Below are 16458 nucleotides of genomic sequence, written 5' to 3'. Positions count from 1 at the left end.
GCGGACATTGGACAATTCAGACAGCTAATTTTATTGAGATCTTATTCTGGAGTTGGCTAATTTCTCTTTTATTTAAGCAAAATGTCTTTCTGTTACAAACACGTTTATTATACTAAAGCTTTGTCTTGGAGCTCAGGGTTTTCATGACCTCTGTGAAGGATATTTTGTCATATTTTGTCAACCGACAAAACAAAATGATGGTCTGTGCCTTCATTTTAGAAAAAAATCATGGTAAAAATTGACAGCCTTTCTAGAAGATCAGTTCTAGAGGGTTCTATTCATTATTACAGCAAGTATTAATTATGCATGGAAGACAATCACCTCTATTTGTACTAGATTTTTCACAGGATAGTATCAGTTTTCTACATGGTGCTATAGGTCAAATCCATCCGTGCGTCAGCACAGTTTATTCCAGCTGTATGGTCCCGAAATGCCAGATATATCAAATATGTTACTGACCTTTTTTCACTCTTTGGTGTTAAACACATGCAGCATTTTAATACTGTAACAAACATGCTTTGACTATCTCGTCATTCCACACTTATTCAGTGTAAGTGGTTTAACAGTATAATAATTTCATAGAAATATATGAATTTGTGAGGAATTTGCATCTGGTTGTCTTGAATGTGTACGAAGTAATGTGCCAAAAGTTTGTCTGTGGATAAAGTCACTACATCTTTCGATACAATAAAAAACCCAAGCTTTTAAAACCTTTTGTTTATGCCAATATTCCTGTGATTTTGAATGTCTCTATGCACAAACCCTAACTAACTGAATGTATTAGTGCCCTCTGCTGATGAACAGCTATTATGACAGAATCATAAACATTTCAAAGATTTGTATTCCCATTATAGGACATGCAGACAAACAGATGGACAGACAAGAGATGGAAATAGTACCTACATATTTATAATATTTTATCATCTTAATAAGAATACTAGAACATGTATAAATTAGCACTGATTGGAACAAAACCATGCTTTATATTAGTATAAATGAAAAAGTGTTTGAATGCAGAATGTTTAGTAGTTTAAGTTAAGTTTAGTAGTTTTTTTTTTTTTTACAAATGAATTATAAAAAAAATATAAATTATATTTAAAAAAACTATTTTCTCCACAGATTAAACATAAATATAACAATTGTTATAAAATATTGTGTGTTCCCTTTACACTTGATAGAATACAGATCGAATTAAGACAAAATATTGAAAATGTGACAAAAATATATATATAAAACCATATAAGTGTATCAAACATTATGGTAAAACAGACTAAAATAGAGCAGCAAGTACAATATGTCAATGTAACTTATAGTAAACGTACACAGTAAATGTAAACTGATTTTAAAATTCACTGAGCTTATAACTAATGAAAACAAACTTCAGATACAGTTCATTTCCAGTTTATAGTGGTTATAATATGTGCTAATAATAAACCAGTTTCTGCAGGTTTTATGAAGGTAATAAAGCGTAAGGAATAAATCGAAAGGAATTGTACTGAGTTGTATTAGCAGCCTTTTTTAAAAATGATTTAAAAAATGATTTCTATTACTTTTTAATTATTTAAAAAAAATCTTAAAATAATATAAAATATATGGCAGCCCATTTCTGCCACTGAATAATAAATTGTGATTTTTTTTTAACTTACAATTCTCACAATTCTGTCTTTAATCTCAATTTTTTTTTCTTGCAATTGTGAGTTTACATCACGCAGTTTTTTTTTCCAAATTTTCTCAGAATTCTGAGAACATATCAGTCTTTTTCCCCCTTAGAATTGGACTTTGTTATATCTCACAATTCTGAAAAAAAAAAAGTCAGAATTGTGTGGGGAAAAAAAGAACTGAGAAATACAAACACATTTGCAAGACAAAAAGTCTGCATTAAAAAAAAAATTGGAATTGTGTGATATAAACTCTAAAATGTGAGAAAAAAGTTAGAATTGCATGAAAAAAAGATACAAACTTGCATTTGTGAGGAAAAAAGTCAGAATTGTGAGATATAAACTCATAACACACAATTGAGATATAAAAAGTTGCAATAACCTTTTTGAAATTTTTTATTCAGTGGCAGAAATGGGCTCAATCAAAATACATTTACTTGAGAAGCAAAATGACATTTCTTCATTTGATCAAAATGAAGTGACTTTATAATTAAAACTAGAACAAATATCTGCAAATGAGCTCAAAAGAAAAACCCACTGACAGATATTTGTTCTTGTTTTCAGCATAACCACTTCATTTTGTAACATTTTACATTTGCAACTCAAGTAAATGTATCTTGATTTAAGGATGTTTAGATGACCCTGGACAACAAAAAGTCTAAAGTAGAATGGGTATATTTGTAGCAATAGCCAAAAATACATTGTATAAGTCAGAATTATTGATTTTTCTTTTATTACAAAGAATCGTTAGGATATTAAATAAAAATCATGTTCCTCTAAGATATTTTGTAAATGTCCTACTGTAAATATACCAAAACTTAATTTTTGATTAGTAATATGCATTGCTGGGAACTTAATTTGAACGACATTAAAGGCGATTTTTTTCAATATTTGAATTTTTTTGCATCCTCAGATTCCACATTTTCAAATAGTTGCATTTCGCCAAATATATGATGATGTATAAATCTCAATTACAAAAAAAATACCATTATGACTGGTCTTGTGGCCCAGGGTCATATTTGTATTGGAAAACAAAAATACTGAAATATTTTTAGCAATTCATGAAACACTTATTTCCATGACTGAATTTAAGATCTGGCTTAAATTGGCAAGGGGCGAATTAAAAACTTTAAGACCTGCGGAAAACCTAAAAAGATGAAAACATTTACCAGCTTTATCCCAAATAAAACCTTGTATTAAAAATGTACCTGTCTTCTTGCCCCTCCTAATCGAGGACTTGTACTCTGCATTGTTTTGAGGTCTGGTATTGGGGTTGAGGTATAACATGGGTTCCTGTTTAACAGCTGTTTGGCAGTCAGGTGCAGAGCAGCTCCATTCATAATGGGACTGATCACAGCCACATTCTCTTTATCTAACGTAGAATCGCTAACACTATGAGAGGAGTGGGCTTCTGCGCTGAAGTAAACAGTGCTACTGCAGTCCACAGGGCAGGTGTTATACACTGCACCCTTCTCTGGAGACTGCTGCCTGACTTCAGTACCAGAAACTCCCTCTTGATTTTCCACTGGACAACTTTTAGATTGTTCACCTGCTTCCATGATTGGCTGGGTACAGCCGTCCCCTCCAGAGTCTGTGTTGGGTGCATCATCATTCTCCAAGATGACTGAAAGCCCTCTGTCTCCATACAAGCAGTTGATTTTGTCTTTGTTTCCAGTTTTGAGAGCCAGGCGTATTAAAATATGATGATGGTGCCAGTCGCCCTCTAGTGGCTGAACAGAAGAGGCCTCTTCATGCTTATCAAGAGCAAAACCAGTCACTGAGAAAGTGCCATGATTGTGAGTGGAGGATTGAAGTGTTGTGTCCTTGCTGTCCACATTGGTAGTTCCGTCAATAGTTGTTAGGCTCATTTGGAGTCTCAGACTCTGGAGGATCTCCGTAGACTTTGGATGAAGAAATCGGTAGTAAAGAACTACAAATATCACACCTAAAAATAGAGAATGGAGTAATGTTACATTACACTCCATTAGCTTCTTGATTATGATTATTTTTCTTATAAAAATGTTTTTTAGGGATGCATGATACATAGAAACCAAATCAGATGATAGTAATATCTACAGTACACTCTTAAAAATACTTAAAAATGAAGGTGCTTTAAAAGGTTCTTCTCAGCGATCCTATAGAAGAACCATTTTTGGTTCCACAAAGAACGATTCAGTCAAAGGTTCTTTAAAGAACCATTTCTTTCTTACCTTTTTATAATCTGAAGAACGTTCTTTCGCCACGAAGAACCTTCAGATGTTAAAGGTTCTTTATGGAACCATTTAGACAGAAAAGGTTCTTCTATGGCATCATGAAGCACTTTTATTTTTAAGAGTGCAACAGCAATGTTTAAATACACTATTCATTTAATAACACTGTTAAAGGGAGAAATGAAAATTAACCCCTGATTTACTGACCCTCAAGGCATCCTAGGTGTATATGCCTTTATTCTTTCAGATGAATACAGTTGCAGTTTATTAAAAAATGTCCTGGCTCTTTCGAGCTTTGTAATGGAAGTGAATGGCTGTCGAGATTTTGAAACCCCAAAAAGTGCGTCCATCCATCACAAAAAGTACTCCACATGAATTAGGGGGGTTAATAAAGGCCTTCTGATGTAAATCGATGCATTTGTGTAAGAAAAATATTCATATTCAAAACTTAATAAACCATAATCTATAGCTTCATACTCCTCGTACTCGTGTTCACAAAAGAATGTCGTGAGGAAAGAGCAAAACAAAACACTGTTCCAAAATTAGAAATACAAAACGAGGATTTGTCCAGAAAAATGTTGGAGGAGTTTGATGTAAGTGGAGGAAACCAAGAAGAAACACACTCTCTTGTAAACGCACGTACAAGAGTTATTGGAAGGTAGAGATCGTGGTTTATAGTTTTAAATATGGATATTTTTCTTACACAAATGCATCGATTCACTCCAGAAGGCCTTTATTAACTACCAGGAGTTCTGTGGAGCATTGTTTATGATAGATGGATGCACTTTATTTTGCTTCAAAATCTCAACAGCCATTCACTGCCATTATAAAGCTTGAGAGCAGACATTTTTTAATATAACTTCGATTGTATTTGTCCAAAAAAGAAAGTCATATACACCTAGGATGGCTTGAGGGTGAGTAAATCATGGGGCAATTTTCATTTCTGGGTGAACTATCCCTTTTAAAATAATAATTAGCTAATCTCAGAATGAATATCAATTGTTCACACTTTACATCCTAAATTTACTTGTAGCATTTAAAACTGACTTTAGTTTTTTTTTTAGACAAATTATTATAATAATTATCAATATTTTTCTTAAATCAGTACATTCTTAATCTTTACCGATAAGGAAGCTGCATAAGACAGCCAGAGGAACACTCATGCTGTCCCACGAAGGCCCGCTGAGAGCATCTGACGCCAGAAGCAGAAGGAACGTGTTCTCCAGCAACATTAACTACAACACAGATAGAAGCTCTGGATCATGATCTTTGAAATCAATGAACAATAAAAATAGTATGTTAACAAAGATCTAAGTTATTGCTCATGACAAAATATGAATTATATCTAAAATGGTAAGCACAATTACCATTAAAATTACATATATACAGTGGTGGCCAAAATTATTAGAACACTAGTATTTTCACCAGCTATAAAAAATATATATAAAATATAAAATCTTTTGCTGTAGGTGTCAGAAGTTCATTGATCAAAAAAACTATTTATGATATCATCCTCATTTTATAGTATGCCTAATACGTTTAACAGTACTGTAGCTTCACAGGTAAGTTTCTGAAGCAGTTCTTCTGGATTTAGTCTGTCTCAGTTTGTTCTGTTTCTTCATGTCATTCCAGACTGGATGATGATAAGATCAGATCTCTGTGTGGAGCACTGGCTGTTGTCAGACTCATTGTGCAAACAAAAATCTCACTGGATACTTTTCCAGCCTCAAATTTCTCAACCCTCTTAGTAGATTTCAGACCATATTCAACATAAATGGTTCAGAATTATTTCTGGCTTTATATTTGGTATATTGTACAGTCATCTGTAAATACTTGTATTTTCTCAGTTTTTTTTCATTGGTTTGCTCAAAGTGACAACATACAGAATCCCTAAAAAAATTTTTTTGAGCCCTCGAGAAACTACTCACATGCACATGGAAATTTTTGGCATGCTTATGCATTTCAATTTCTTTGTGCATCAAAATGAATAATAAAATGAGAGGATGCACATGAATTAACAAAGATCTGTTTGGCTTTTCTTATAATATCAAGGCCTAATGTCCAATTGACCAAAACACATGAAATGGGCTGATGGCATAAAATTTGGCAAGTTCAAAAGTCTATAAAAAAAGACTGGTACTGTGTTTAAAAAGTGTTTAAATGTACCTTTTTTAGGGCAGTATGCCATATTTCAAGGCCTTAGGTCTCTTTAACGCGTAGTCTGTCGCAGCCAAAAAACAGTGAAATGGGCTGATGGCACAATAGGTGGATCAGTGTGCATTGTCCTATATGCTACGTTTAAAGGTTTCTCGTGCACACATAAAGGTCTGTATAATTTTTTTTTTTTTTTTTTTGCAAGGGTCCTTAAGGCTATGTAATACGGTGCTTAGAATACTGTGAGATAAAACCCAAAATGCTTATAACCTGCATTTTGCATAATCAAAAAGTCCCAATTCTGATCACTAAACAACTGCCATATAAATCTCACTTCTTGTACAGTAACTTTATTTTCATAAAATTCTTAATTTTATATTACAAAAAACTAAATAGGAAACACAGCTATTTTTCCATACTCTGCTTTCTTTTTTCCATACTTTTCCAGACCTGGAAAATATTTGCTAATCCAAACCCTGTAGGAACCCTGATTTTTTACAATTAATGGCAAAATGAATGTTTGGAAAAGTAAACTGATATTTACTACTGACACCCTACAGCAAAAGATTGTATATTTTATATATCGCTGGTAAAAATACTAGTGTTCTAATAATTTTTGTCACCACTGTATAAATAATACTAAAATAGCACTGCAGCGCAGAGAGACCAACCAAATAGAATCCAGTCGTGCGATACCGGGAGGGCCCGTCTTTAACATTAAGGAAGAGGAAAATGTGCATTGCCCCTAAGATGGAGTTGAAGAGCAGCCAGGAACCACGGTTAATGCAGATGTCTGTCTGCTGGGACGCTTGCCAGAATGTCATAATGAGCCAGTGGAAACCTGAGCAGGGATTTGAAGAGACAACAACAAAGCAGCCATTTATTAGCAAATCATCCCTTTCCAGGTAAGAGTTGGGCAATGACAAATTACTTAAAAGCACTCCTGGCTGTCACGCGAACTAACTGTTAAAGCTTTTGTGTGTGCAGGATTTGTCTGCACAAAAACACATAGCTTGACTCACCCACGACTCCACAGGACCACCAGTGAAACGTACTGCAGAAGAACATGAGGCTGGCCACCCTGGCACCCAGCATGCCCCCTCTCCATATGAGCTGGCACAGTATAGCAGCAGGAGTTATGTGCAGATGACCGGGACGGAGCAGAAAGCATGAGCGGCTGTACAGGACCAGAGACCAGGACACATTCAGCAGGCTCAGCCCGACACATAAGACCACTGTAAAAAGTTAAAAGAGAATAAATGGTTTCCTATGACTATGCAACTGGTTTAAGGAAACTGTTTCTTCATCGGAACAGATTTGGAGAATTTCAGCATTCGTTTTGTTTTTAATGGTAACGCCACCGAATACACAAAAAAACAGAAGAGATGGGTGGGGTGAACAGTAGCTCATTATCATTTAAAGAGAGACATGCACCAAAACGAGTGGCTGTGAACTGAGCTGTTTTTGACGAGGTAAAAATGTGTTGTTTTACATGACCATTGAGGAATTTTAACCAAAGTATGTTGCAGACATTTCATTAAAGGAGTAGTTCACTTTCAGAGCAAAAAATGTTCTCACCCCCTTGTCATCCAAGATGTTCATGTCTTTCTTTCTCCAGTCATAAGGAAATTATGTTTTTTGAGGAAAACATTTCAGGATTTCTCTCCATATAATGGACTTCTATGGTGCCCCTGAGTTTGAACTTCCAAAATGAAGTTTCAAATGGCTCTAAAGATCAGAGCCGAAAGAAGGGTCTTATCTAGCAAAACGATCAGTTATTTTCTAAAAAAGAAAGGTACAATTTATATACTTTTTAACCTCAAATGCTTGTCTTGTCTAGCTCTGTGTGTACTCTGTGTAAAGATTATAAAGTATATCAATTGTAAATGTTTTTAGAAAATAACCGATCGTTTTGCTAGATAAGACCCTTCTTCCTCAAAGCTCTTTGAAGCTGCATTTAAAATGTAGTAGAACACAAATGAAGATCTTAAACTGTTGCAGTCATTCATATAATGGCAGTCTATGGGCTTCATGGTTTTGAGAGTCAAAAAAACATACTCAGACAAAACCAAATTAAACCCTGTGGCTCGTGACCATACTACATTGAGGTCTTAAGACACCAAACAATTGGTCTGTGCAACAAACTGAACAGTATCTATATCATTTTTTTACCTCTGATCCATTGCAATGTCCAACTGTCCTAGGCGTGTTCACAACAGCCGGCGAGTGACGAAGAGCAAGCAACCATAACTTCAGTCGATCAGGCTCAAAAGTTTGGACTTGGTGATTAAGTCAATACTCCCGGATGAGTTCACGCAAGCAAACGTACTGTAATCTTTTAGTTTTTAATTGGTTGCAACAATCAGGATAAGCACAAGTAATTACCATCTTGAGTAGCCGTAGCATACAAAATCTCTGTGTACTGTGTACACGATGAGTGACGTAGACATACAACAGATCGCTCCTGCTATGCCAGAACGCGCTGACGTGACATGCGCTGGCTGTTGTGAATGCACTCAATGCAGTTGGACATTGCCGTGGGTACGAGGTAAAAACTTACATAAATACTGTTCACTTTCTTGCACAGACCTGTTGTTTCGTGTGTTAAGACATCAATGTATCGTCACAAGCCGCAGGGTTTAATTTGTTTTTGTCTGTGTGTGTTTTTTTGACTCTCAAAACCGTGGGTCCCATTCACTGCCATTATATGACTGACAGACTGCAATGGTTTGAGTTAAAATCTTTGTTTGTGTTCTACTGAAGAAACAAAGTCACCTACATCTTGGATGCCGTGGGAGAACTATCCCTTTAACCGTTGTGTTACCATTATAACATTTACAAAAGCACACCAAAAGTTTTTTATTTGCTCATTGCTCAATCATAATCACTGACTAATGTATTACTTCCACAGAAAACTGCTGACGTGAAGCTAGTTCTGTTTGTGCCAAAGGGAAGTCGTGTACCTGGTGACAGAAATCCAGGTTGAAGGGTGAATAAACTGTAGGTCTGCAGTAGACTTTGAGGCAGACTGAGCGTCAGGGCCTCGATCAGTAACAGAGCAGATACATCAGCCTGCTGCATTAGTGATGCACCAAACTTAACCTGCCTACTGTGAGACTTCATGCAGCTCCATAACCTGCAGATATTAGAAAAAAAAAAAAACATAAGCACACATCTCAGAAACAAGTAGCCTATTGTATGACAAATAATATCATTGGGTGAAACCTGATATGAAAATACTTGGGTCATATTTCAACCACAATAAGAAATTACACCACAGTTCAAAAGTTCGGGGTCAGTAAAATTGTGAAATATTACTATACAGTTAAAGTCGAACGTTTACATACACCTTGCAGAATCTGCAAAATGTTAATTATTTTACCAAAACAAGAGAGATCATACAAAATGCATGGTTTTTTTTTATTATTTAGTACTGAGCTGAATAAGATATTTCACATAAAAGACATTTACATATAGTCCACAAGAGAAAATAATAGCTGAATTTATAAAAATGACCCGTTTAAAAGTTTACATACACTTGATTCTTAATACTGTGTTGTTATACTTGAACAGTTAAACTGCCTGCTGTTCTTCAGAAAAATCTTTCAGGTACCACAAATTCTTTGGTTTTTCAGCATTTTTGTGTATTTGAACTTTTTCCAACAATGATTTTATGATTTTGAGATCCATCTTTTCACACTGAGGAGGACAACTGAGGGACTCATATGCAACTATTACAGGCTACTAAATGAAAAAATTATGATATTTAGGCAAAAAAAAAAAAAAAAAATACACATTCTGTTCAAAAGTACACCTCTGCCTTAATGCATCTTTTTTTCTTTTGAAGCATAATTGAGTGTTTGAAACTTCTGTAATAGTTGCATATGAGTCTCTCAGTTGTCCTCAGTGTGAAAAGATGGATCTCAAAATCATACAGTCATTGTTGGAAAAGTTTCAAATACACAAAAATGCTGAAAAACCAAAGAATTTGTGGAACCTGAAGGATTTTTCTGAAGAACAGTGGCCAGTTTAACTGTTTAGGACAACTATCACTAAACAAAAAAAATCATTCAGATAATAACACAGTATTAAGAATTAAGTGTATGTAAACTTCTGAATGGGGTCATTTTTATAAATTCAACTATTATTTTCTCTTGTGGACTATATGTAAACATATTTTATGTAAAATATCTTATTCAGGTCAGTACTAAATAAAAAATAACATGCATTTTGTATGATCCCCTCTTATTTTGGTAAAATAATTAACATTTTGCAGATTCTGCAAGGTGTATGCAAACTTTTGACTTCAACTGTAATTTAAAACCATTTTATACTTGATTTTACATTTTAAAGCTAATTATACCTGTTTTGGCAAAGCTGAATTTTCAGAAGCCATTACTCTAATCATCAGTGTTACATGATCCTTCAGAAATCACTCTAATGTTCTGATTTGCTGAAAACAGTTGTTCTGCTAAATATTTTTGTGAGAATTTGGGTATGTTTTGTCAGGATTCTTCAATAAACATAAGGTTAAAACCCTTAATTCTAAATGACCTAAATGTTAAATGTTTTTGACCTGTGATAGACGCCCAGATGCAGACAGTGCACAATGAGAAGTGAGGGCTTGGGTCTTTCTGCATCAGTGATGTACCACTTCAGACTAAGCAGCTGCACAGCCGTGACAGGCAGACACAGACCCAGAGTCAGCCAGGCCAGCAACTCCTTTCCCATCCAGAGGTAGTGAGTAAAGCACAGTACAACTGATGACAAAAACAACAAATAAGTCAAACAACAGAGTCCCTTTTTTAACAACACTGATATTGAGCTGAATTGAATCAACATTGAACTCTAAGTGTTAGCTGAATAACAACACTATTGTCTTTTGCAGCGCTGCTTATAGCTGAACTGGACTTGAGGTACTTTACAGTTGTTGAACTGAACTAAATGAAAAATGACTGACTTTTGTCTGTAAAGTTTGCAAAATGATTCTTTAATTTTTCTTGTAGAGAATATTGCTTTATTTTGTTTACGTGGAGCTTTGTAAAAGTGATTATATTTAGATGAAACAAAATTGATTATAAATAATCTTATTTTACATTTATTTTTACTGAACAACTGGTAAACTACTGTAAGTTTAATACAGTTGCAATCAAAATTATTCAACCCTCTTGAACTGCAAGCCATTTTACTTCAGAGAACAACATTCTGTGTAAACAATTCAATAAAGGCATCAGTATACGATTAGAGAAAGTTGATTAATACTCATTTGAGTAATTCTAAGAATGTAAAGTGATGAATAATAAAAAAAAATATTTTCAAAAGTATTCAACCCCCAAAAGTCACACTTGGTACAGAATCTTTTATTCTTTAAAACCACCAATAAACCCTGCCTGTAAGTGCTTCTCTCTGCTCTCAACTGCAATCATGGACCATTCCTTGCTTGAAAAACCTTTCAAGGCACTGATAATCTTTGGTTTTCCCTTTGCCACTGCTTTCTTCAAATTCAACCAAATATTTTCAATGATAATTAAATCTGGAGACTGAACAGGCCACTCAATAACATTCTATGACTGATCCCCTGAAACAAGAATAAGTAGATTTGGATGTATACTTTGGGATGATTGTCCTGCAGGAAAGTCCATTGATCATTAGCCTCAGTCTTTGCACCAAATGCATCACAATTCTTGCCAAAATGGCCTGATATTTCAAAGAATCCATGATGTCCTTCATACAGTCATGATTTCCACTTCCTGCAACAGTAAAACAACCCCATAAGAGGACTGGTCCACCTCCATGTTTGATGATGGAGATGGTGTTCTTCTGCTCATAAGTTTTGCCTTTTTTGCACCAGTACTGCTGATCCATGGTTCCAAAAAGCTCCAGTTCCAGTCACTCCATAAAACATTGTTCCAGAACTTCAGAGGTCTATCCAAATGAATTTTTGCATGTTCAAGTTGGCCTTTTGTTCTTCTTGGTCAAGAATGGTATTCGGCCAGACGCCTCAACATGAAGTCCATACTTGTCTAGTGTTCTTGAAATGTTTTCCCTCCTTTCGTCAGGTCATCTTGCAAGTCTTTGGCTGTCCATTGCAGGTTTTTCCTCACTTGTTCTGATCTAACATTTTACGATATTGTGTTTTTTTGTTCAACACCCTCAAAGGTTTTCTAATACAACACATTTGAAACTAAGGATTACAGCTGCCAGCAGTGTCTCTAGGAACTTTTAATGTCTTGGAAATAAAAAATTTGAAAGTAATAAAATTATTTCTTTATAGCTTTTGTCAGAGCTCTGTTGACTTAATTGTCATATTAGCTCCTCAAACTTCAGAACATGCATGGACTAACTGTATGTATGTCTAACAGTTATAGATGCGATGTTTATAAATTATATAATTTTTAAGTTGGAGATTTATACATCATCTGAAAGCTGAATAAATAAGCTTTTCATAGATGTATGGTTTGTTAGGATACGATGATATGAATATTTGGCCGAGATACAAGTATTTGAAAATCTGGAAACTGACGGTGCAAAAAAAAAAAGAAAATCAAAATATTGAGGAAAATCGCCTTTAGGCTCTCCAAATGAAGTTCCTAGCAATGTATATTACTTATCAAAAATTAAGTTGTGATATATTTACGGTAGAAAATGTACAAAATATCTTCAAGGAACATGATTTTTACTTATCCTAATGATTTTTGACATAAAAGAAAAATCAATAATTTATAAAATAACATTTATTTTTGGCTATTGCTACAAATATACCCCTGCTACTTAAAGAGTTTTGTTGTGGTTCAGGGTTACATATGTTCTGTATACAATTATTGCTTAAATAAATAAAATAAATATCAGATAACAATGAAAATAACTTTCATAACAAATAATCTAAACAAAGTTTACATAATTACACCTGTAATTATGACGTAAAAGTCGAAGTTATGAGATAAAAGTTTAAATTAATGTGTTATTTATAAATCATAGAGCTCAAAAACACTACATTATATATTAACAATATCACTTTTAATATGTCAGTAATCTGTCATAGATAAAATTTTGATAAAGTCCTGGATCTTCAGAAAAGCTTGTATTTGTAAAGTACCACAGTCTCTGTGGGGTTAAATAATTGATTGCAACTGTAAGTCCTTAACAAACACGTATAATGCGTATTTGAATGCACAAACTAATGATTTAATGATCTCTCAAGTATTTTATAATGTATTAATGTTATTTTGAACATTTGTGACCCTGAACCACAAAACCAGTCTTAAGTCGCTGGGGTATATTTGTAGCAATAGCCAAAAATACATTGCATGGGTCAATTTTTTATTTTTTTTTATGCCAAAAATTATTAGGAAATTAAGTAAAGATCATGTTCCATGATGATTCTTTGTAAAATTCCTACTGTAAATATATCAAAATGTAATTTTTGGTTAGTAATATGCATAGTTAAGAACCTAATTTGGACAACTTTAAAGGTGATTTTCTCAGTATTTTGATTTTTTTCACCCTCAGATTCCTGATTTTCAAATAGATGTATCTCGGCCAAATATTGTCCTATCATAACAAACCATACATCAATAGAAAGCTTATTTATTGAGTATTCATATGATGTATACATCTCAGTTTTGTAAAATTTAACCTTATGACTGGTTTTGTGGTCCAGGGTCACATTTGTTTTAGCGTTCCCACTCTTTCTTCTAGGGGTATGTCTCTAATGTAAAGCATCTGTGTGACAGAACACGCCCCCTTGCTCTCCATTCATGAAAAAGGCGCTCAAATGCAGTAAAACCATAGCTGCAATAACGTGCAAATAACAGTGAACTCAAAATGCAACTTGTCCGAACAGGCAAAAACCACTTCCACATGCCAACGTAGTTGCCAAGATATGTTCAGTAAGCACAGATAGCGGTTTGGAAACGAATGATTCATCGGAAAATAACTTACGTGCCGCTTTCTCCAATAAAACAATGACTCCTGAAAACGAGTAGAGGCAGACGTGACTCCATGTGATCGCACTTCCTTTGTGATTCTGCATCACTGTAAAAAATTTATTTATTTTGTTCAAAGTTTGTGGTATTAAAGTTACTTCTGCTGTTCAAGGACAGGGAGCTTGTACGCTAATGCGCTTTGTGTCTGATGTCTTTCTGAGCAGTTTTTGGAGGCTGCCGCTCAATGTGACGTCACACGCATCGCGCAATGAAACATTATTTTGGAAGGATATGGAATTCTATAGTAACAGAAAAATGATAGAAATTAGAAATTAGAAATTAGAAATTCGATGTGATTTTTTAAACAGAAAATGAAAATTTGAATTACAACAAACAACATCTGGGTGATTTAGACTACGGGCACTTTTATGTACTCTGCTCATATTTTTAAAAATACGTATCATTTTGGACAAATTAAATACAGTTTAAAAATATGACTTATCTGGTAACTATTAATGTACCTGAATTAAGCACTAGTAAAATAATTAAAATACATTATAGTATTTAATGTGAGACCTCTATCAATATTACTTTTTATACAAAATATAGTTGTCGCACAGTATTGGTGTCATTTCCACCACAACACTGTAATGTATCTTTAAAAAGTTTGTCAATACTCTCAAAATTAACTGGTTGAAATTTTGTTTGAATAAACCCTCTTTATGGAACTTTATTCCTAATCTTATTTTTGACCAACTCGGGGGTCTTTCTTTTTTACTAATGTGTGATTATAAGATTGAGAAACTGCCAGTAAAACTTTCTGTCTTTCATGCTCAAGCTTTGTTAGCTTGGAAACTGATCTACAAGCACAATTTTTCTCCGCAGCGTTATTTTATTTGGAACAATCGTTGTATTTTGTTCAAGCACAAGAGTATTTTTTTGAAATCCTGGTTTGATAAAGGTATTGTTTTAGTAGCTCATTTGTTTAACACTCAAGGGTATCTTATGACATATGATAAGTTTCTGGTGCACTTCAATTTTCCAGTGACTCCCAAGGAATTCTCTCTTGTTTTCTCTGCAATTATTTCTGGGATAGTTTCCTTATTTAGAAATGTAAAATTTGTTGATATGCCCATATTCAGTCTAACTGATACAATATGTGGTTAAATTTGTTTTTCGCATTTTAAAAATAACAAAGCTATTCGTTCTCTATTTTTAAAGGACGTTGCTACCAAGCCTTGCTCTATTGCATATTGGGCTAAATTTGTTAGAAACCCTATGGGGAAGTGTTTGGTTATTACCTCACAAATTTTTTGTTACGAACAAGATAAGAGAAATCTCTTTCAAGATAATTCCCAAATTCTATCCTGTTAAGCATTTTCTCAGCAAATTTAAGAGAGATATCGATGTCAATTGCTCTTTTTGCTCTTTATATTTGGAAACTGTACCCCACATCTTTTGGCACTGTACTTATGTTAAAAAGTTATGGTATGATACCTCTGTGTTTATCAAAAAAGATACTCTCTAATTTTAATTTGCATTTTGAAAATGCTGTTTTTGGATATTTTGATTATGATAATATGAATAATGAAGCATTCATTATTAATCTATTTATATTACTATAAGTTTCACATTCATAAATGCAAATTTACTAACAAAAAACCCTGTCTTACAGTGTTTTATAAAGAATTGGAATGTTCTGTCTTCAAAATATTTGAGTAATGTAAAGGTCATGCATTTCTTTGATTGTAACTTTTTATTTATTTTTCTTTTCTTTTCTTTTCTTTTCTTTTCTTTTCTTTTCTTTTCTTTTCTTTTCTTTTCTTTTCTTTTCTTTTATTTGTTTTAAGTTTCCCTGACTTTATAATATCTGTTGTATTTGTCTGTGGCTGTTGTAACCCTTATGCGGTCCTCAGGGTATTTCTGGACCCCGAATGACGTTTGCTAAAATTTAAAAAAAATGTTCCCTTTGTCCAAATGGTATGAGACTTTGTACATCAGTCAACACTATCTTGATCTACAAATAAAAAATTAAATTGGAATGATAGCTTGATTTTATGTTAGTGTGAAAAAATACTCACGTTCGTGGTCCTTGGGGTCTCTGGACAAAAAACAAAATGCAATTTTTTAACTATTATTTTGTAATAAAATAATAGTTAAAAAAAACTAAACAAATGTTATTTTCCTGTTTATTAATGTTTTTACTCCTCATGTGTGTAGTCTTTGGAGGATTTAGGATATTTTTTAAATATATATAAATTAATATATAAATATTTTTTATAGGTTTGTATACAAAACAGCTTTTTTTTGTAAAATTCACTTTCAAAAAAACCCCACGTCTAACTTTCATTCATGGGGATAAAATGGATAATTTCACATGGTTTAGTGTAAGATTTTTGCTCATCTGATGGAAAATCCAGTTTTAAACGTAAAAAAAAAATACCTTTACCAGTAGGTGGCTGCAGAGCTCCACTATATGCTTTTTGCTATATGACCACCTGAAAGATATAT

General features: G+C 33.7%; 2 protein-coding genes across 2 annotated transcripts in view; both read right to left on the bottom strand.

Moving 5' to 3' along the window:
• The window catches only part of cgref1 (cell growth regulator with EF-hand domain 1), a 314634-nt gene that overhangs the window by 282904 nt on the left and 15272 nt on the right, over nt 1–16458 (bottom strand). The gene's annotated exons all lie outside the window — the stretch shown is intronic.
• LOC141295221 (XK-related protein 5-like) lies at nt 2514–14054 on the bottom strand. Its single transcript, XM_073826425.1, has 7 exons — nt 13964–14054; nt 10599–10782; nt 8986–9158; nt 7045–7257; nt 6694–6863; nt 4992–5103; nt 2514–3603 (listed from the first exon to the last, which is right to left on the bottom strand). The coding sequence occupies exons 1-7, from the start codon at nt 14052–14054 to the stop codon at nt 2855–2857; spliced, it is 1692 nt and encodes a 563-aa protein (XP_073682526.1). The 3' UTR covers nt 2514–2854.

The sequence above is a fragment of the Garra rufa genome, chromosome 21, assembly GCF_049309525.1.
Source record: "Garra rufa chromosome 21, GarRuf1.0, whole genome shotgun sequence".
Lineage (NCBI taxonomy): Eukaryota > Metazoa > Chordata > Actinopteri > Cypriniformes > Cyprinidae > Garra > Garra rufa.
Note: the sequence above shows the minus strand (reverse complement) of the source record. Positions and strands in the feature narration are given on the sequence as shown.

Bases quoted from the DNA above. Each gene is read 5' to 3' on its own strand.
- LOC141295221 (XM_073826425.1), bottom strand. From the start codon at position 14,054: ATGCAGAATCACAAAGGAAGTGCGATCACATGGAGTCACGTCTGCCTC. The intron at 9,159-10,598 runs GTCAAAAACATT...TAATATCTGCAG, and splicing joins CATCTGGGCGTCTATCACAG to GTTATGGAGCTGCATGAAGT. The intron at 7,258-8,985 runs GTACACGACTTC...AACTTTTTACAG, and splicing joins ACCTGGATTTCTGTCACCAG to TGGTCTTATGTGTCGGGCTG.